General features: G+C 47.9%; 1 protein-coding gene across 1 annotated transcript; it reads right to left on the reverse strand.

The window, feature by feature from the left end:
• Positions 1-1,319: 1,319 nt before the first annotated feature.
• Dusp5 (dual specificity phosphatase 5) lies at positions 1,320-16,680 on the reverse strand. The gene is made up of 4 exons (XM_090345907.1): positions 16,128-16,680; positions 11,832-11,980; positions 6,030-6,249; positions 1,320-2,817 (listed from the first exon to the last, which is right to left on the reverse strand). The coding sequence occupies exons 1-4, from the start codon at positions 16,504-16,506 to the stop codon at positions 2,411-2,413; spliced, it is 1,155 nt and encodes a 384-aa protein (XP_090202033.1). The 5' UTR covers positions 16,507-16,680; the 3' UTR covers positions 1,320-2,410.
• Positions 16,681-20,507: the final 3,827 nt, after the last annotated feature.

The following is a 20,507-nucleotide window of genomic DNA, read 5'->3' on the forward strand; positions in this document are numbered from 1 at the left end:
TCCAAAAAAATGAAAGTAGCACTGTGGCTCAAAATGGTAGAGTGCTAGCCTTGAGCAAGAGCTCAAAGACGGTGCCCCGCCTCTGAGTTCAAGCTCCATAACCATTCCCCACCAAAAAAAACAAAAAACAAAAAAGAAAAGAAAAAAGAGAAGGAATGCATTTACTTGTCTATTATGTATCAAAAAATGATTTTGCAAATCTTCTATAGCCCTCTGGCCAGATGTTCTCCATCTACATTCTAGACTGGGCTCTAAGTCTGATCCATAAAAATTGGGAGATTGACTCCAAAATACTGGAGAGGCAGGTGGAGGCCAGCTGGGGACTTCTCACTGTAGCCATTGGTTATCATCTGTGGGCTTTGCAGGGAAATTGTGGAGGATGATTCGGGGGAAAGGAAAGGGATGCAGGGAGTTAAATCTGCACCACAGTCTTTGAGGTAAGATGTCCAGACAGCAAAATCATCTAGACCCTGCCACTACCTCTCTATTTGCCAATTTGCCAACAAGGAACATCCTGGGAGTGCTGAAGGCTTGGCTAGAATCCCCACACACTGCAGTTTCCCCAGGGTGAGGGCAGCACCATCCAGGTGTAAAGTCTATCCCGCCTCTTCTCACTGCCTCTTCATCAATGCAGTAGAACTTGCTCTAGTGAAGCCTACATTGGATTGTAAGCCCACTCATCAAGATTTACTGGTAACACCCAAGGGAACTTTCTGGAAGAAAACAAAAACAGTGACTGTGACTGATAACTTGGTGTACATAGCTGAGGAGACAGAGATCAGGAATGTAACAACTCAAGGACAACCTGAGCAAAAAGTTCACAAGACCTTGTATCACAAAAGCAGGAGTGTGATGGGGCTTGCCCATTATCCCAGCCATTCAGGCAAAGTAAACAGGTTTACAGTCCAGGCAAGGCTGGGCTGTGAGACACTATTTTGGAAATAACCAGAGCAAGCTGGGCATTTGGTAGCTCTTCCCCATAACTCTCAGAAAGCTGAGATCTGAGAATCACAGATCAAAGGCAACCTAAAAGTCCATGGAACTCTATCTCCAACTAATCAGATACAAGCAGGAAATGACTAGAGGTATTTCTCAAACACAATGCCTTCCCAACAAGTATACAGCCCTGAGCTCAAGAGTATGAGCCCCAGAGGAGAAAAAAATGATTACTGAGTTGTGACAGACAGCCTCACACCTACGCTTCACATCTACCTTCCTCACCCTACAGTTCAACTGGAAATAAAACCCAGTAGAACAGGCTAGGTATCTGTCCAAAGGTGTGCCTCCCCTTCACAGTTCATGAATAACACAGAGAAGGCTTTTATCTTTTGTTATTTTTATTTTATATTATAAAAACAACAACAACCAGTAACATACTGTTTTCCTTCACATTCACATGGGTTTTAGGAAATTATTGCCTTTTCCCCTGGAGAAATAACCTACAGGTGAAAAATCAGTACCACTTTGCAAAATCTGTAAATCCTGCAAGTCAGTAGCCTGATGACAACCCCAGGGGCCTCGAGGGAAACAGGTATCACAAGAGACAAGAGACAAGCACACAGGACAGCAAGCTGAGGAGCAGTATGTTAGGACACAGCAGGAGTCCTTTTCCTGGGGCACTCATGGCCACCACCTCAAAAGGATCATTTTCTTGGCTATGGTTTGAAAGTCTTTCTGAATGACACCAGAGCTACTTTGAGGGAGACAAGACAGGTTCAAGTATGAATAAGTCATGCCAAAGTCCAAGGTCAGAGAAGAACCTGCAGCAGAAGAGAAACCTGGAAGAGTCAATAGTTAGCTCCTTCCACCGACTGGCTCCATCAGAGCCACAAAGGAATCTCCAAAACCATTTCAGGGCTCAGCTTGGCCAGCCCATCACATGCCTGGAAACCCAGCAGGGTGACCTTTCTAAGTGGTGACCAGCTTATGTCCTGAAGCGACAGAAACAGACACTGAGACTGGCAAAGTTCCAAACAACAACAACAACAACAAAGATGGAAATTGTGCTTTCTTCAAAATGGATCGGCTTCCCAACTGCCTTTTCTCCTGGCCCGGCAGCTTTGGGCAGCTTCTGGCTCCCTCAGTGCTGCAGGGACTTATTGCCTTATGTTTGAAATGAAAAGGCCAACTCTGAAGTGAGAGGACTGGGTGATCCTGAGGGCAGGGGTCTGGAAGTACAGTAGTCAGCACACACTGTGCTCTCCTAATGGCTTGGCCTTCCTTCCGTCCCAAGGATCCATCCTCGAGGTCGGTGTGAAGTTTGTTTGCAAGCCTGGTGACCCTCACTAGCTCAATGGGCTGGTGGGACAGAAGGTCTTCAGTATTGCACAGGTATGAAATGTCCACGAGGGCTAGAAAACAAAATCACAGTTGCTCTTGAGGCTGGGCTGGCACCTATCCTTTCCTAGTCTCAGCAGGATGTGGCTGTGGCCGCTGGGCTCCTGTGGAGCTCGGTGACGGCCGAGTGGGGGGGCATAGGTGTCAGCACTGAGGTAGGGAATGTGCAGTAGGTACCCTGCAAGTCAGGGCCCAGTGTCTGCAAATGGTCTCTAAACGAGGAGTCTGTGGCCTCTCCCTGGCAGGAAGGAGGCTGGGGCTTGGGCGTGGAAGGCAGGATCTCAGATTCGTACTGCAGGAGCTGGCCCATGAAGCCAAAGTTGGGGGAGATCACACTTCTCCTCTGCTTCATGTAGTCGAAGGCTTCCTTCAGGCGGAACTGCTTGGTCTTCATGAGGTAAGCCATGCAGATGGTAGGGGACCTCGAGACTCCAGCCTCACAGTGGACCAGGACTTTACCACCCTTTTCCCTGACGTAGTCTGGAAGGGGAAAATAAAAAAAGAGAGAGAAAGACTGATAAATGAGTTGGAACTAGAATGGAAAATTCAACACTGATGTGACCTAGTTTTCACAGGCTCATGGAAGTTCACTAGACTTCTGCTGGTCTTTAACCCTCACTGGCGAGGATACAGCTATGGAGTCCCACATGTCTAACCTCATGTAGGGCTTTCTAATTCTTATCAATGCACCTCAGGTCACTTGCAGCTTCTGCCACCAGAGGTGCTAGACCTGAAGGAGATTCTGGGATGTCTTTTTTTTTTTTTAATATATATTTTGTTGTCAAGGTAACATATAGAAGGGTTACAGTTATATTCGTCAGGTAGTGGGTACATTACGTCTTGAACATTCATACTTCTTCTCATGTTTGTTTGTTTTTTTTCCCACTTTCCCTCCCCTTCCCCCCTCCCTGGGATGTCATTTTAACTTGGGTTCTTACTGATCAGGTTCAAAAAGGACATTGGAAAAATCCTTGGAATCACATGCAGGTTTTTAGTGGTTATACATGTTTTTATTTTAGAGCATCCAGACTTCAGGACTAGTGTGGAGAAGCAATTCTTGCCTCTCTGGGTTGGATTTCTTGTGCTGGTACTGCGGGCTGAACTCAGGGTCTGGGTGTTGTTCCTTAGCTTTTTCACTCAAGGATGGACTGTACTATTGGAGGCACAGAGTTCCACTTTGAGCTTTTGCTGGTTAACTGGAGAGAAGAGTCTGTTCAGCTGGCTTCAAATCAGCATTCTCAGATCTCAGCTTCCTGAGAAACTGAGATGGCACGAGCCATCTCATGCTGGTGGCATGAGCCACCAGTGCCTGGCCTAGGTTGGATAATAACAATGACCTAGTCACCATCCTGGGAACTCTTGTGGCTATGCTAAGCTCCCAGGGTTCTCAATAAATAGTGCACGGCCACTAATTATAACCCTACTAAGTGACGCTTACTAGATGGAGTATATAAATGGCTTTTGCAAACTCCAGCTTGCTCCAGATTGGGAGGCAATGCTATAAAACTATCATCAGTTAGCACTTTCAAGCTCAGTGACAGAAGAAAGCCCCTCCTTTCCTGTTCTACAGGCCTAGCCAAACAGAACTACACTGCTAAAAATGGGATGAGATAAAAGAAGGTGCATTATCAAATCAAAATAAGAAACTCTGTAACTTACAGGAAGTTAGATACAGCCAATACTATGTAATGCCACAGTATACAAAAGCAAAGAGCAGTGGTGAGGGAAAAAGCCAATCCCCTCATTCCTACCGGCCCTGTGTTCAAGAAGTCTGCTAATGAATATGCAATATCTAAAACATAAAATTTCTGATGGGTCAGGAAGAGATGCTAAACAATACCATCCCCTCAAAGGACAGCTGGCTAGAGGTACTGAGTCTATCAATTCAAAAGAAACAAATAAACCTGTAACAAAAGCTCCTGTGATGTAGTTCAAAGGAGGAGACCCAAGTCCCGAGGATCATAGAATTCACTGTGACTCTTATTTTCCTTGGCTCCCCTGCTGGCTTCCAGGGCTTAACAGGAATGAAAAAGATCTGGAATCCTCTGCTTCTGGACCTTCCCTCCACCTCAGGAGCTGCCTCCCACAGGACCTTCTGGTGGGAGGGCTCAGTACAAGGCCACTGGGGAAGTCCAGTCCCTCCTTCTATCAGCAGGATAGGACACTTGGGAAGACAAGTCTCCTATGCTTTCAAAATACTGTAAGTTTTTGTGTGGCAGTATACAAGAACATATCACACCAACACAAAACACACTAAGGGTGGGAGAGCTGATTCTGAGAGCTGGATGGGGGCAGGCTTCGTGACTTCATTCAGTAGCTATCTAGGTAATTAAATAACAGGTTGAGAAAGAAGGGCAGGGCCTTCCCAGGCACAGAGAGAACAAGTCAAGGTTCCCACCCAGAACCCATCATTTTGGTTGCACTCAGGTGCCAGAGGGATCAACACAAAGGTTTGGGAGATCAGGATAGGCTTAGTCTTTTGCCTCTGGTGAGTATCTTGTCAGGGTTTCCTGTGAAGCATAAATCATGTGTGGTGAAGGGGATCTTGTAATTGCTTCCTGCACTCAGTAATTATCACTGTGCCTTCCTGCCTTCTCCCTCCAACTTCTCTTAGAACAAGACACAGAAAAGTCTCTCATCTTATTTCCAACAACTAGGCTAGTTAAATAGAAAGCAGGCTGGGTGATAGTGGCTCATGCCTGTAATCCTTGCTACTTAGGAGGCTGAGATTTGAGGATCACAGTTCAAAGATAGCCAAGGAAGAAAAGTCCATGAGACTCTTTATTTCCAATTAACCACCAGAAAATTGGATGTGTGCTGTGGCTCCAAGTGGTAGAGTGCTAGCCTTGAGCAAAAAGAGCTCAGTGCCCAAGCCCCATGACTGATCCAAAAAGGTAAAGCGGAAAAAAAAAAAAAAAAAAAAAAAGAGAAAGGAGGCCTAAGGAAAAGGATAGCATTTACCACTGAAACAAAAAAGATATGAAACCAGGCCAGTCCCCCAGGGAGATGGATGTAGGAAGGATGGGGCACAATCCAGGCAGCCCTTTGTGTCTGGAAACCCCAACATCAATGCCTGTGAAGGCAGAGGGCTGCAGAGGCCAAGGCCTCAGTGTTCAGGCTTGCATATGAGTAAATGGTAAACCGCTTCACAGGAGGGCAGCCAGGATACAAAAGATGCCAATTCTTTAGTGCACAAAGCAAGGAGTTTGAGTCAAGTGCTATCTTTAATCCAAAATTAGCTGAAAATGCAAAACAAATTGCCTCCAAAGCCGTTTGCCAGAACTGTGGAAAGCTGCTGGGGCCCTCGAGGCTCCGTGAGTAAGTAGTGCTCCATCCTTCTGTTTGCTTTTAAAAATATCCCAACCTACGTAGAAGCACAGCTAAGGAGTTCTTCCCCTGCGTTCCTCATGTGGAGCATTACGTACTGACACTCTGCTACTGCCCAGCTAGAAACAACAAGAGTGCCAGTGAGTATTGCCATAAAATTATATTAATTCATTTCTCTTACAAATTAAAGCTCCTATTAATAGCAAATCCTCCACTCTGCCTTTCTGGTAGCTGTGTGTGTTCTTGGCCTCAATGCTGAGCGGTCGCATGGGCAAGACACTTCTTTCTGAGCTGTAGGCCCCATCAGGATACTCAGAGAAGAATGCAAACTACAAGGGTTTCAGAGAGAGGATGGTTGAACCTACCAATGAAGTCTATTGCTTCTTGAAAATGAGAGCTAATGTCAGCCGTGTGACTGTCTTCCACAGGGATCCATTTGTAGTGTAGGTGGGTTGTGCAGGCCTCAGAGGTCCGGCGGGAGACATTCAGCAGGGCTGTGATGTGCAGGTTGGCGAGGAACTCGCACTTGGATGCATGGTAGGCACTTCCAAGATAGAGGAAGGGAAGGATTTCAACAGGGCCACCCTAGAAGCAGAGACAAAGAACATCCAAGAAATAATGGATGAGTTGGTTCTTTTTTGTTCCCTGTCGATCATTGGGCTTGAACTCTGGGCCTTGGTGCTGTCCCTGAGCTCTTCAGCTCAAGGCTACTACCATTCTATCCCCTGAGCCACAGCCCCATTTCCTGTTTTCTAGTGGTTAATTAGAGGTAAGGGTCTCGTGTTCTTTAGCGCCAGGGCTGGTTTTGAACCGCAATCCTTAGATCTCACCCTCTTGAGTAGCGAGGATTACAGGAGTGAGCCACTGCACTGGGCTGACCTAGGTTCATTTTTAAGAAGCAAAAAGAAAAGAAACAACCAAGTTTAGCCAGGTGGCTCAAGACTGTGATCCTAGCTACTTATGAGATGAGAATCCATGGACTATGGTTCAAGATCAGGTGAGGCATAAAGGTTCTTCTTTCTTTTTTTTTTTTTTTGCCAGTCCTGGGGCTTGAACTTAAGCCTTGGACACTGTCCTTGTGCATTCTCAAGGCAAGCACTCTACCACTTAAGTCGTGGGGCTTGAACTCAGGGCCTGAGTACTGTCCTTGAGCTTTCCTCAAGGTTAGCACTTTACCAAATGAGCCACAGCACTACTTCCAGCTTTTTCTGTGTATGTGGTACTGAGAAATTGAACCCAGGGCTTCATGCATGCGGGGCAAGCACTCTACCACTAGGCCACGCTCCCGGGCCCCAGCATCAAGATTCTTGAGACTTCATCTCAACCAATGGCTAGGCATACACCTATTACCCCAGCTGTAGAGGAAGCACAATGGCTGAGTGAAGTAGCACAGGGCTGTCATGCCAGTGACATGGGGAAGCACAAGTGGGTCAACCAAGGCATAAGTGTCTGGAGGCATGGCTGCTCAAGTGTTAAGAGTCCCTAGCAAGTATAAGGCCCTGAATTCAATCCCATCCTTCCCCTTATCCATTACCCCCCCCCAAACAAACAAAAAACAAAGCCTGATCTATTTGTCTCTTCAGGTGGGAGGTTCTCTTTCTGGTTTACAAGTAGAAACAGTTCAGAGCAGGGTAGTTGAGCCCTGAGTGGGTGGCACCTTCATCCTGGCACACTCTCTAGCCTACGTGACTGCCTTGTGATTCAGAGACAGCAAAACCCACATGGCACAGAATTTCTTTCTTTGGAGGAGGGGTTATGTACTGAGGAGACAGGTCCTCAGCCTTCCTGTGCTAACCAGGATGAGAAGTGGTGTGATATGATGTGATAGAAAGGCCAGCACTCAAGTTCAAACTGCCATCAGAGAAAACCTTCAGTTTCTCCAGATAAAATGGAGAAGGGTTTGACAAGGTGAGCTCCCCTCTTTATAACCTATGGTTTGTTTGTTTGTTTTTGTTTTTTGCTTTGCAGCACTGGGATTCTAACTCAGGGCTTTGCACTTACTAGGCAGGTGTTCTACCATTGAGTACCACCTAATACCACCATCTGGGTACCACCACTTTTTTTGTTTTGCCAGTCCTGGGGTTTGAATTCAGGGCTTGGGCACTGTGCTTGGGTTTTCTCAAGGCTAGAGCTCTACCACTTGAACCAAAGCACCACTTCTGGCTTTTTTTTATGTATGTGCTACTGAGGAATCAAACCTAGGGCTTTGTGTATGATAGGCAAGGACTCTACCACTAGGCTATGCTCCTGGCCCAAATTTACTTGTTTTTGGAGAGGATCTCATATCCTTTCCTGGGGTGGACTGGACCACTATTTTTGTAATTAAACTTCTATCATAATGGGATGACAGGTGTATTCCACTGTGCCCAGCTTTTGGGTTGAGATTCTGTCTTACTTTTTGCCTAGGCTAGCCTTAATTAAACTGTATCCTCCTGGTTTTTGCCTTCCTATAGGCACTGAGTCACCACTATACTGGGCCCAACCTTGACATTTTATATAGTATTATTTCCTCAACCCCAAGACACCGTTAAGACTAAAATAATCTAGATTTAGAGGTGATAAAATGTGTCATCATCCCCACTTCTCAAAAAAAGTATACTTCTTAGAAGTGGATAACCACTACCTGCCAAGAATCTGTAGCCTAAAAAAGCAGTTAGACCACAAGCAGAGGGGTTCCCCAGCCTTTGACCTACTTCACATAGGGCACGAGGGTCGGCGAGGCTTCAACTTGGGAGGGAGCACCAGAACCTGTCTACTCCAGGTGAAATGGGAAAGAACACTAGTTAGCCTCCAGCAATCTGGACTCACAGGACTCAGCGGTGACAAGAAAAAGCCAGTGGAGGCTGGGAGTTTGGCCTAGTGGTAGAGTGCTTGCCTAGCATGCACGAAGACCCGGGTTTGATTCCTCAATACCACATACATAGAAAAAAAAAAAAGTTGGAAGTGGGTAGGGCTCTAGACCTGAGAAAAGTCCAAGGATAGTGCTCAGGCTATGAGTTCAAGCCCCACAACTGGCAAAAAATTAAAATTAAAAAAAAAATAAAGAAAAAGCCAGTGGAACCTTGAGATTTAGGGGGAAACACTGTGCTGGGGAGGAGTGGGGCAGTGGCTGAGTCCCTGGGAGCCTTTCCCACGACATCCATTTCCTGTCCTGGAATAAAAGTAGGATGGAAACTCAGATGCATGGCAGAGAAAGGGACCAGAGACTGGCAGTAGGCAGATTCTCTGTTTACTCAAGTGGTAGAGTACCAGCCTTGAGCAAAAGGGCCAAGCACTCAAGCCTCGGTAGCAGTGTGAGTGTGTGCACGCACTCACGGACACATATACACAAAGTTACAGAGGATTTTACATATGGTTAATAATAATAACCACTAATATTTTCAGTAGCACCTACGGTGGCAATGGCTAAGGGCGTAACACTCTGAAGCCCTCTCGCACCCACATCGAGCAGCGCCGCACTCCCAGTATGGTGTGCAGCGCCCGGCCTGCTTCCTTGACATGACCTTGGGCAGTTCTCTGACCCCTGAACCTTCATCTATAAAGTACAAGCAATAGCACTTATTATCCCTTCAGGATAAATGGTATAGCACTTATTATCCCTTCAGGATAAATGGTAAGACAGAAATAGGATAATGGATACAGAAAACCTGGCATGTTATGAAGCTGCCATTTTCATCTGCCGTTGAAGACTAGATAAATACACCGGACATAGCTGCTCACCCTGGGGAAGACACAGGGCAGATAAGGATCTAGTAAATCCCAGCAGTTCTTTTCCCTGGCACAGCTTCCCTCTGGTTAGCTGGGAGGAAAACACCAGATAGTTCTTCAGCAAGGGGGGGTCAGAGATCCATGCCCAATTTCACTCACCCACTGACTCTGGGTCTCCACCAACTAGCATCAACAGCCCCTCCTCGAGGAGGCAGGAAACACAGCGATAAGACCTCTCTCTCTCCTGGCAGCCTGGAAAGTGCTGACTGATCAGGCCTAGGATCTCCATCCAACTTTCCCTAGAGCTTGGTCTAACATATTCCTGAAATTAAATTTCTTTCCCTTTCTTATTTTGGCAATACTAGAGTTTGAACTCAGGGCCTTCAGTTTGCTAGGCTGGTGCTCTACCACCCGAGCTAGAGCTCCACCCTTTTTTTTGTTCTAGTAATTTTCCAGCTAGGTTTGTATTTGGGGCTAGGGCTGGCCTCCAACAGACAGCAATGCTCCCATCATCCCCATCACGTAGTTACCAATAGTTGTGCCCCACTGTACTTGTCTAAGATGGGGGGTCTCTGGTTTTTCTTCTTTTCTCTTCTAAGATGAGACTCTAACTCAAACACGCTTTACACTCAGTGGCAGGCACCCTACCACCTTAGTTACATTTCCAACTCCACTTTTTGCCTAAGGTTATAGGCATGAGCCACTGCACTTGGCATATTTCTGTTTCTAAATCTTCTCTAGACTCAAGAGGAAGACACCAATGACCCTCAGAAACCACAAAGGGCAGCAGTGGCCTGGGCTGCCCTCTATGAGTACAGAAGAGTTTCTAAGAAGTAGCACTCAGGGATTTCCCAGATGAGTCTTGAAGAGGCACAGGGCTCTCCACCCACCCTCAGGTGGCCAAAGTCTGCTGTGCTTCCGCAACCACCACAAATTCTTATTTCTCTTTCACTTTCTGAGAAATGGGCAAAGCACAACCTAAACAACACAAACCTCCAGCTCAGCCTGATCTTCCAATTCAAAGGTCAATAGCAAGATGAGGTTCTTCAAGAAATAAACACAATCACAACCCTGGTACCCAGCCAGGCTAACCAGGCTTCCTGACCAAGGATCCTATTCAGGACAAGGCCATCTGGTTTTTCTTGGAAGTCTGTCCTGGGATGGAGCTGTGCCCAAAGTAAAGACTGGTGTTTATAGCGGCATCTAGAAAGCTTGCCTTAGGCTGTGTGCTTGTTTTGGGAGGTGGGAGAGGAGTCTGAAAAGCTCCCCCAACTCAGGTGCCAAAGAAGGAGCACCTGGAGAACAAGAGGTCCTTAGAAGAACCAGAACAGGGAGGTAAAAAAAAAAGAAGGGGTTCTGAGTGCAAGGCCACTAAGCTGTAGGAGCCTTCACATAGAACCCATCTCACTGTAGGTGGTTGTTCCCATGACACCTGATGATTCCTCCATCATGTGTGAAGTGGTATGGTAGGGGTCTGAGCTCTAGTTTCTGCCAGTTCCAGATTCTCATTTGCCTTTTCCTTATTTTCCTACCTCTTGCCAGGTAATTCTCTAACCTTTAAGGAGTTGTCACAAGACCCAGCTTTTAGAAGGAAAAAGAAACCCACACATTAATAGAACCACAAAACTCCCTAATGCCTTTTGATCTGCTCTGGTATATTTATAGAATTTTAGGCATCAGAAACCCTCTGGGAGAGCTAGGCAGAGTGGTACAATGTCTGTAATCCCAACACTCAGGAGACTGAGGTAAGCAGATCATGAATTCAGGGCTTACCTGAGTAACTACATAGTGAGACCCTTTTTTTTTTAAAAAAAAAAACAAGGGCTAGGAGTTTGGCCTAGTTATGGTAGAGTGCTTGCCTAGCATGCATGAAGACCAGGGTTCGATTCCTTGGTATCACATACATAGGGAAAAAAAAAAAAAAGCCAGAAGTGGTGCTGAGGCTCAAGTGGTAGAGCTCTAGCCTTGAGAAAGTTTAAGGACAGTGCTCAGGTGCTTAGGCTCTGAGCTCAAGCCCAGTACTGGCAAAAAAAAAAAAAAAGACAAAGCAAAAACCAACCTCAGAGAATCCTACCCACCTTTCTCTATCCATCCATTTCAGATAAAAATACCAACACACACCTACAGTTGGGTGTGTAGAAACTGTGGCTTATTTACAATTACAAAAACAAAAAAGCTTGAGCGGCAGCTCTGACACGACTTCAGGGAAACCTAAACCAGGGTTTCCCTGATTCTCTGAACCATCCAAGCCATCCACTGACATTTTAACTCACTTCCCCACTTCTTTAGAAGCTGCCCAGCATCCTGTAGCTTGCTGGCTCTTGCTGGTCTGTGAACTGGAAGGATGCCTGTTTATTTCTTTGGATGGAAACTCAGGTTGGCAAGCCTCTGAGCTAGAGTGAATGTAAGCAGGCACAGGTGGCAGAACATTGGAGGAGGCAGAGCTAGAAACCACATACCTGGTCATAAGCTGGCCGGTAGCTGAGGCTGAGAACTGGCTTTCCACACTGGTTGATGAGGGCCCTTTCACTCTCAATTTTCTCTTGTGAGATGGGTTTTACATCCACGCAACACTCAGGGTATTCTGAGTAGAAGGTCTCATATCCTCCTGAAAAAAATGAACAAGCAAGTAAAGAAAAAAGTGAGACGGATAAAGCCATTGGTTGCTGAGGTTGTCGAAAAGAGCCACCATTAGTCAGTACTACAATGTGCATTCGTTTAAAGAAAAAAGAAACTGTTAACCTAATCCAGTGATATAAAACCAATCAAAACCATCAAGCAGTTTTAGGACAGAAATGGGCTCTATACACATGTGCACACGCACACCCACACATCACTCCATCACTTCTAGAAGCCTCTAGTTCAGAGGCAATGATTAACTTTATGTGCCTACCAAAGTTAACAAACCGTGAAAGCAATTACTTGGCATGTGGCAAATATTAACCAAAACCTGCCAGAAAACAAAGCTATTTTCTATCTTGTGTATCTAAAATGAAGATATGGCTATGCAAAACCATTCATTACAACACTTCTAAATTGGCTCTTCCCTGGACTGTGCGCAACGCAGAACCATATACAGATGGCACCCCTCCATTGATAAAGGAACGGGTCTCCAACTCACTAAAATCCCTGGTCCTTTCTCATCCCCAAGGTACTAAAAAAAAACATTACTGATGGTCCCTCCTGTAGGTCTAATTCAGAGTCACAAAGTTAATTAACCTCTCCACAAAATGGGAAGAATGAGGATCTTGAACTTCTCAGTCTCTATAAAACTGCCTCTGCTCGCTCCTTGTGACCCTCAACATTTTCTGACTCAGTTATTATCCTTCCCTCCCAACCCCTCTCCTCCTGTGTCCCACTGACATGTCAGTACTGGTGGGGAAGAATCCGACCATTATGTTTTTGCTCCTCCAGACAGATCACTGAAGGTTAAAAATGACAGTCACAGAAATTCATCCATATATAGATAAGCCTTGTTAGAACCATTACACAACATGCTGAAGAACCAAGTGAAACCCTGGTCCTGAGAAGACCAAAGGTATGCAACTTTGCTTCTGAGAGCCTCCACAAAACCCACCTCTGTCTTTTACTGGCCTAGAGAATTCATTTGGTGTCAAATCATCAATTAAGTATGTGTTTTGAGAACATGTTCTTTCACAAAAAGCCTCCCTTTTCTGTACTGATGCTCCTCAGTGATGGGCACAGTGTGTGTGTGTGTGTGTGTGTGTGTGTGTGTGTGTGTGTGTGTGTTTTTTAAACCCAAAAGCCCTGCAGCAGGCAAATGGTTAATGAATTTCAGTCTCCAACTCCCTCCCAGAGGTTGCAGCCAATTCCTAGAATGAGTCATCCCGCCGTGACTGCTTCCCCTGGCTTATTCTCCCCACCCCCATTTAGTACACCCAATCTCCCCTGTGGTCACTTTGACAAACAGCTTCACAGTGACAATGTTCCCTGTCATAATGACAAGGGGCCTGGCCGGAAGACGATGGAAGGGGGGAGGGTGGTAGAGGTGGAGATGTTGATGGGTTAGCTTCTCTATACCCATGATCCCAGCTCCCTTTCTTCTAGGAGGCAAAAAATGCCAAACTCACATGGATCCACACATTCTTGGAGGTGTCCTGGGCATAGGCCATATTTTGGGTAGAAGGAGCTAAAATGAGTGATTTTGGGTGGCAAACCTGGGATTAAGTTTGCAAGAAGCCTTTATGCCACCTCATCTCTTGGCTTTAAATAGACCACTAAAGAGCTGGCTGTCAGGAGGGCAGATGGAAGTGACTGTGTAGGGATCTACTCCAGCTTGCCTGTTGACAAAATAAGGCAGGCAGACAAACAATCTCCTTGTAGGTGAGGGACTGATAAACAGGGCCCAGCCTCTTCAAACTGGGGTCAGGAGATTAGATGGGCTCTGTCTTCCACCCACATACCTCAGAGGTGTGGAGACAGAACATTCTTCTCTGATGCCTCACTCATGGAAAGCCATGGTGATTCTTACAGTCACTTCAACTCACAGACAGGCAGGGGAACAGGGGTGAACGATAGACACTATACAAATAAGCTCAAGGGCCATGCAACTAGAGTCTCCATCACCTCATTTTAGAGGGTCTCTAGGAAATATGAAAGGCATTGTTTCAAGATCAGAATGCCACCAAGTTATAATCTGAATTTAGGAGTAAGGACTGAGTCAGGTCAGGAGAGAAAGGAATTTTCCTGAGAACACTCTGAAGAGCAATAGTGTTATTATAAATGCAGCAATTCCTACTGAAATTCCAAATGCACAGAATTTCTTTTGACCTAGAAATCCTCATGATTTTTACTGATAAGATAGTCTACATGCAAGAACATGGAGACAAGTCTATCTTCTAGCATGGTAGTTCAAACAAGAAAGGATGGAGCAAGTTTTCACAAGGGAATTCAAATGTGCATTGTTGGTAAGGCAGACCAAAACAGGAAATAAATATAACCAATTTATTATTTAAAGATACCTGAAGGGAATTATCTAAAGATGAGCATAAAATAGTGGCTGTCTCTGGGAAGTGGAGTTAAGTTGTAGGGTGTATAGAATATTTATTTTTCAGAGAAGGAGGAGGAGAAAAAAAGAAGAGGAAGAGGAAGAAGTAGGAAGAAGAAAGAGGAGGGAGGAGGAGGAAGAAGGAAGGAAGGAGGAAGAAGAAGAAAGAAGCCAGAAGTGGAAGTGTGACTTACATAATACAATGCAACCTTGGAGCCTAGGACAGCGCCCAGGCTCTCCCTGATTTCAAGCTTCAGTATCAACTTGCACACATACACACAACATAACAAACACCTAAACAGTTTTTGTGCTATTCAAAGTTTCATTTGGATTTGTATCCTCTAAAAATAAATTTCAGGTCAAGTCTGAATTCAATTCCCAGTACCAACACACACACACACACACACACACACGCCATTCTCCCTTTAAAAAAAAAAATCGAAACCATTTAAAACATAATTTTTCTTAGCTTCCAAAGCTGCCTACTTCCTGTGTGCTCAGAACCCTGGGGTGGGGGAATCATAGGCAGGATTAGGAGAGTTTCCGGGAAGCTGGAAAGGCAGAAGCTTTTCCTGTATGCATTGCTAAGTACAACAGACAAACACTCCAGGGAGAGAGAACAGCTCGGCAACCAGCTTGGAGAAGACCATCCCCCTGGGGACTCGAGAGTCCCCACCTCCACCCACCTCCGTTATCTTCCCAATGGGATTAGCAAGAGTTGCTAATGGGTGGGGAGCTGCCTACCAACGTCTGGAATTCTCCTGGCCTTCAGTATGTGTATTTCCTAACTCTCTCAGCTCACTGTCCCTGAGGTTCGAAGCCCATCGGCATCACAGCCCAATATAACAGGGGTGTCAAGGCCTTGGGGCCCTAACCTGGGTTTAACTCTCACCTCTGCACCCAGGCAGGGACTCCCATCCATTGGAGGCTACAAAGGCAGTCACACACAGGAAGCAACCCAGAAATCAATGCTCTACAGTTTCAGTTATCGCCCACCTACACCGGAAACCGAAGTTATCTTCCCCAGCAGGTGAACTGGAGGCTTCAAATCAAAGGCCGCTGGATCTTCTCCACACCACACAGTCCCCGAGTCTCCCAGATCCAGGCCGGCTGGGCCATGGCCCCTTCCCCTGCTCCCCCAACGCCGGGGCAGGCCCGTACTCTTAGGGGATAATCCTGATCGGGGAGGGGTGGGCAGCCTGTCAGCTCCAAATTGGGCTTGAGAAAGGAGTCTAGGAGGGTGGGAGAAGTGGAGGCCGGGAGAACAATATTAAAAAAAAAAAAAAGCGGTCGAATAAAATGGAAAGAGGAGAGGCCCCGCCAGGGTCAAGAGGAGCAGGTGAAGACTCGGGAGTCAGCACTGTCATGATTTAGGCGGGAAGGAATGGGGCCACCAGGACGCCAAGTCCTGCACGACTGCCGTCTACACGGAAGGCTCCGGGCTCTGCCACCAGAGACAGCGGGCCAACCCCGGGTGCGCACAGGGCGACCACGCCGCGGCCGCCCCACGGCCCCCGACCCACCGGGTAGCGCAGGCCGGGTCCCACCTGGAGCCGCGGGATGCTTTCGAGGAACGCGGGCGAGGAGGGGGGAAAAGACTCGGGACGCCGGCGTGTGGCCGAGCCCGCCCGGGCGCACGTCCAAGCCTCGGGGTGGCTCTCCAGGACCCCCCCACACACACACCCGGGGTGGCGGCGGCCGGACGCCCCGCGCAGGGAGGGGACCCCGAGCGGGCCCCGGCGCTCACCTTTGAGGAAGTAGACTCGTGGGCCGGCCGGCAGGCAGGCCAGCAGCGAGGTGAGCACCACGCGCGCGGCGCTCTCTTCGCGAAGCTTCTGCCAGTGGCGGCTGCCCTGGTCCAGCACCACCACGGCCGCCACGCCGCCGCCGCCCTCCTGCAGCAGCCGCGCGCGCGCCGCCTCGTCGGGCAGCACGTAGCGCGCCGACACCGCGCCACCCCGGGCCCGCCGCAGCACCACCGAGTTGAGGTTGACGTTGAGGGAGCCGCGCACGCTCGAGGCGGCGAACGCCAGGTAGGGCCGGCAGTCCAGCACCACGCAGCGCGCCGCCGCCTCCTTGCGGAGCATCTTGCGCAGCTGGCGTCCGTCAAGCGACGTGACCTTCATGCCGCCGCCGCCGCCGCCGCCGCTGCTGCTGCTGCCCAGCGGCCCCGCGCCAAGCGCTCCGCAAGTGCCCACGGCCAGGGTGCCGGCGGGCGAGGAACGGGAGGGCCACTCGCGGGGCGCCGGTGAGAGCCGCTCTATTGCTCTTTCCCGCGCCGCACGCTCCCGGCAGCCGGCCTCAACCACTCGCTGTCTCCACAAGCCGGGGATTCCGCCAGCCGCCCGGCGTTTTATGTGAATGAGTACGCGTGCTGTGACGTGGCTGCCCATATAAGGCCAAATATGGGTATGGACACGCCCCCTTCGCGCACGGCCACGCCCTCTTGGGGGCGGGGCGCCGCAACTCCCGCCTCCACCCCCCGGAGCGGGAGGCGCGAGGCGGGTGCGTTAGTCAGAGAGAGAGAGAGAGAGAGGAGGAAGTGGAAGGCGCCTGCTGATTCTCTCCGAGGCTTCGCGCCGGGACTCACTCGAGCATCACCCGGGACCGCCTGTGGGTTGTCAGGAACGCCACCGAACCCGCGGTGACCCACGCTGTGCGGGAACGGGAGGAAACCGATGAGAAGGCTTCTAGTGGAATGGACGTGGGCGGAGAAGCTGGTGGGGGGCAGCGCCGGGGCGCCGCCGGGCGCCAGGCAGAGATCCCGGATGAGGCCCAAACAGGCTCCTGCCCTTGTCTGAGTGGTAGAGAGTTGTTATCTGAGATTGCCACCGGGGTGGGAAAATGCAGGATAATCTACGCCGCTTCATGACAACATCTTCTCCATATATAATTTCAAATGTGCATATATGTGTGTGTGTATATTTGAAAATGTCCCATACTAAAAAGCTGCTAAATATAAAAAATGGAGAGTCGAGGTGGGTGGATCCTTCCCTCAGAAGGACTGAAAGAAACAATAAATGGAGGAGCTGTCTTCTGGTTCCCAGAAAAATTGGATGAATTCAGCAGGCGCATCAATGCGAATGTGAACAAGCAGCTCAGTCCAGTGAAATGCTGTCCAGGTGGCTTCTGGATTTGTGTGGTGGTGGGGGGATTATCTGTGGATCAAATGTAATCCCAGGCTGTCTTGTTCATTGCCATTTCCTGTGGGAGCTCCGGGTTTCCCGTCCCCATTACTGGGGAAGGTTGGTGGAGGGCCAGTTCAACAAGCTGGCTGTGGGATATGTAAGGTGGAAACATCTCTGCCCAGAACTAGCCATTTTAAATCTTGGGCTGGAGCTGCTGCCACTTCTAGACAGGCTCGATTACAACTTTTAGAAGAAAGCAGAAATCAAATGATGAAATCAAATGTAATCAATCGGGATAGCCCAGATTGCTTGTGGTCACAACTGACCTGTAAACGCCATCCAACCCCCCATCTATAGGACTGAGAGTTCCAGTTCAGCCCCTACTAGTTCTCCACACCTCCTCCCTAAAAGCCTCTGTCCTCACACTGCCAGGGGGATCTTGATGTTTTGACCTTATATGTCCCAGCCTTCCCTACAACCTGCCCTTTTGGGGGCCTGTTTGTCTGATTGCACTGTTTTCACCCTGGAGCCACACACCCCTGAGAAGCATGCCATGGACTATGTTCAGTGTTGAGTTGCTGGGTGCTGGCTACACCAGTGTGAGCAGGTGTTGCTGTCAGTCGCCCTCCTTCAATCCAGAGGGGAGGTCTGGTCCATCCTGGAGCCTCTTTAAGACTCTGTGATCACATAGATGAGCACCCGGGATGAATGGGAAAGCGGGGATGGTGCTAAGGAAGGTCTCCTAGAGATGGTAGGCGGAGGAAACTTCCAAGAATAAATTAAGGTCAGGCCAGTAATCCAAGCTACTCAGGAAGCTGATATCCAAATAAGTAATTTGAAGCCAGCCTGGGTAGAAACTCTCTTATCTCCAATTAACCAGCAAAAGCTGGAAGTGGAGCTGTGGCTCAAGCGGTAGAGTGCCAGCATTGTGTGAAAAAAAGCTAACAGCACTCAAGCCAGGATACTGGTGATTCTTAATTTTTGTAGAAGGATCCTTGCATTTTTGTCTCATAAATTATATAGCTGATTTTATCCATGGCTGGAGTTAAGAGCTGTATTATCTACCCCTACCACTGACACTGACATTTCCAGTCTCCAGGCCTTTTTGATCTCTCATCTCTTTGACAAGATCTTAAACCGAGATCTGAGTAGGGGACCTACTTGCTCTGTTCAAAGTACCACCTACACACAACCTGATAATCCAAATTCCTTACTGGAATGTAAAGGTTCTCATTTTAACCAGTTGGCTATCACCCACCTATAATCTTATTCCTTCCTTCCCTTTCTTCCCAGCCTCACTTCTTTTTATAGGAATCCTTTACTTGTTTGCTCCTGCAACTTTGAGAAGTCAGAGTGTTATCTATCTTGCCATTAGCCTACAGGCTCCAGGCCACACTCTGGCCTTATCTCCCGTCACTCTCTCAGGAAAGGAGCCCTTCAGTGTCAGTGGAATGGAATTCAGCCCTTGCTAAGACGCATAGCAGCTGGCTCTTGAGGAGGTAGCCAGGGAGAAGACTGGCAACGGCATAAGTCAGAGTCTTAGACACTGGATAGGTGGCAAGATGGAAAGCTGCAATGCACATTCTTCAAGACTGAGGCTTCCAGCCAATGAACTAGGAGAATGAGAAGGGTGTCTGAGACAGAGGGTTTTATGGCATAATAATTGATCCTGCCTCTCTCCCACCTTTTTTTTCTGGAGTGGACTGAGTAGAATCTGAATGAATACTGTGAGTCTTAAGAGACCAGATTCTGTGTTCATTATTCCCTCCTCTGTGACCATGCCTGTGTCACACTAACAGTCAACACAGTACTTGCTGGGTAACTGATGAGGTATCTTTCACCCACTTAGAGCCACAGTGGCTAGCTCATGGTTACACAGACATTCAACAAAGATTAGCCTCTCAACAAAGACCCCCCTCCTCCCTCCCATGGTTAGGAACTTGCACCAAGGCCTCTGTAAGGCCTCTGTATTGACTCCTTACTTGAGCCTGTGAATTAAGGAAAAGCTTGGCATCTCTGCGTCCATTTTGCATGTGTTTTGCTCTAAGCTATTCTCTCCTCAGTCACTTTGTGTTCGTCTTAGATTCCAGGAAGGACAGGACTGATGAATAATATCTCTATAACTAGGAACCTCAAGTGATTGCTAAGGAATGATAGCAGCTCCCGACAGACCACCCACCAGGCAAGAAGACTTGTTTATTCTGGTTAGGGATAACAATGATAACCAGAACCCCCCCTTCCCCAAACAAGGACTGAAATGATGATCAACCACGTTATACTTTGGCAAGGACTGCTTGACAGTTATGCATACATTCCCCCATACACACACCTCCACTTCATTGTCTATAAAGCCAAACACTCAAGTCTATACCCTGAAGATGGCTGAAAATGGTCTGAAGTGCTATCTTTCCCTGATATACTTACGTCATAGAATAAATCCCTCTGCTGACCTCCTTGACTTTTTATTTGTAGTGTAGAAGTAAATGGTTCGGCTTGGGGTCTAAATCCTCTGGTTTTACCTCCAGCCTTCATGGTAGCACTTTTATTAAATGTATCTTCCCTTTCTTCCCCTGACCAAAGACTTAAGTACCTTAGGCCTCTGTAACCACAGCCCCCAAATGGGCCCACATTGGCCCTCATAAGACAGTTTGCCCAAGAAAAATATGAAATTGAGATTATTAGTGTCGTATGCTGAGTGGGGAAGAAAGAGGCACCTAAGACTCAGCTCCCGACCTCAGGAGGGCGGAGGGGAAAAGAACAGGGACAATCTGTAGCTGAAGGCTCAGAGGCGACGACTGCACAGGGAGTGGGAGGTAGGAAGCAGTCTGATGTCACTGCCAGGGAGGACAAGAGGTTCTGGGAACAGCAAGAAGACTGGGGGAGGCAAGGTATGGGAAATAACACCTGCTTTGTGCAATCAGGCATTAAGTGTATGAAGCCTAAAAATGTTTATTATCCTTCCCCTAGTAATTCCACTTCTGAGAACCAATCTTAAGGAA

Source organism: Megascapheus bottae, chromosome 15 (genome assembly GCF_031878675.1).
Source record: "Megascapheus bottae isolate mThoBot1 chromosome 15, mThoBot2.hap1, whole genome shotgun sequence".
NCBI lineage: Eukaryota > Metazoa > Chordata > Mammalia > Rodentia > Geomyidae > Megascapheus > Megascapheus bottae.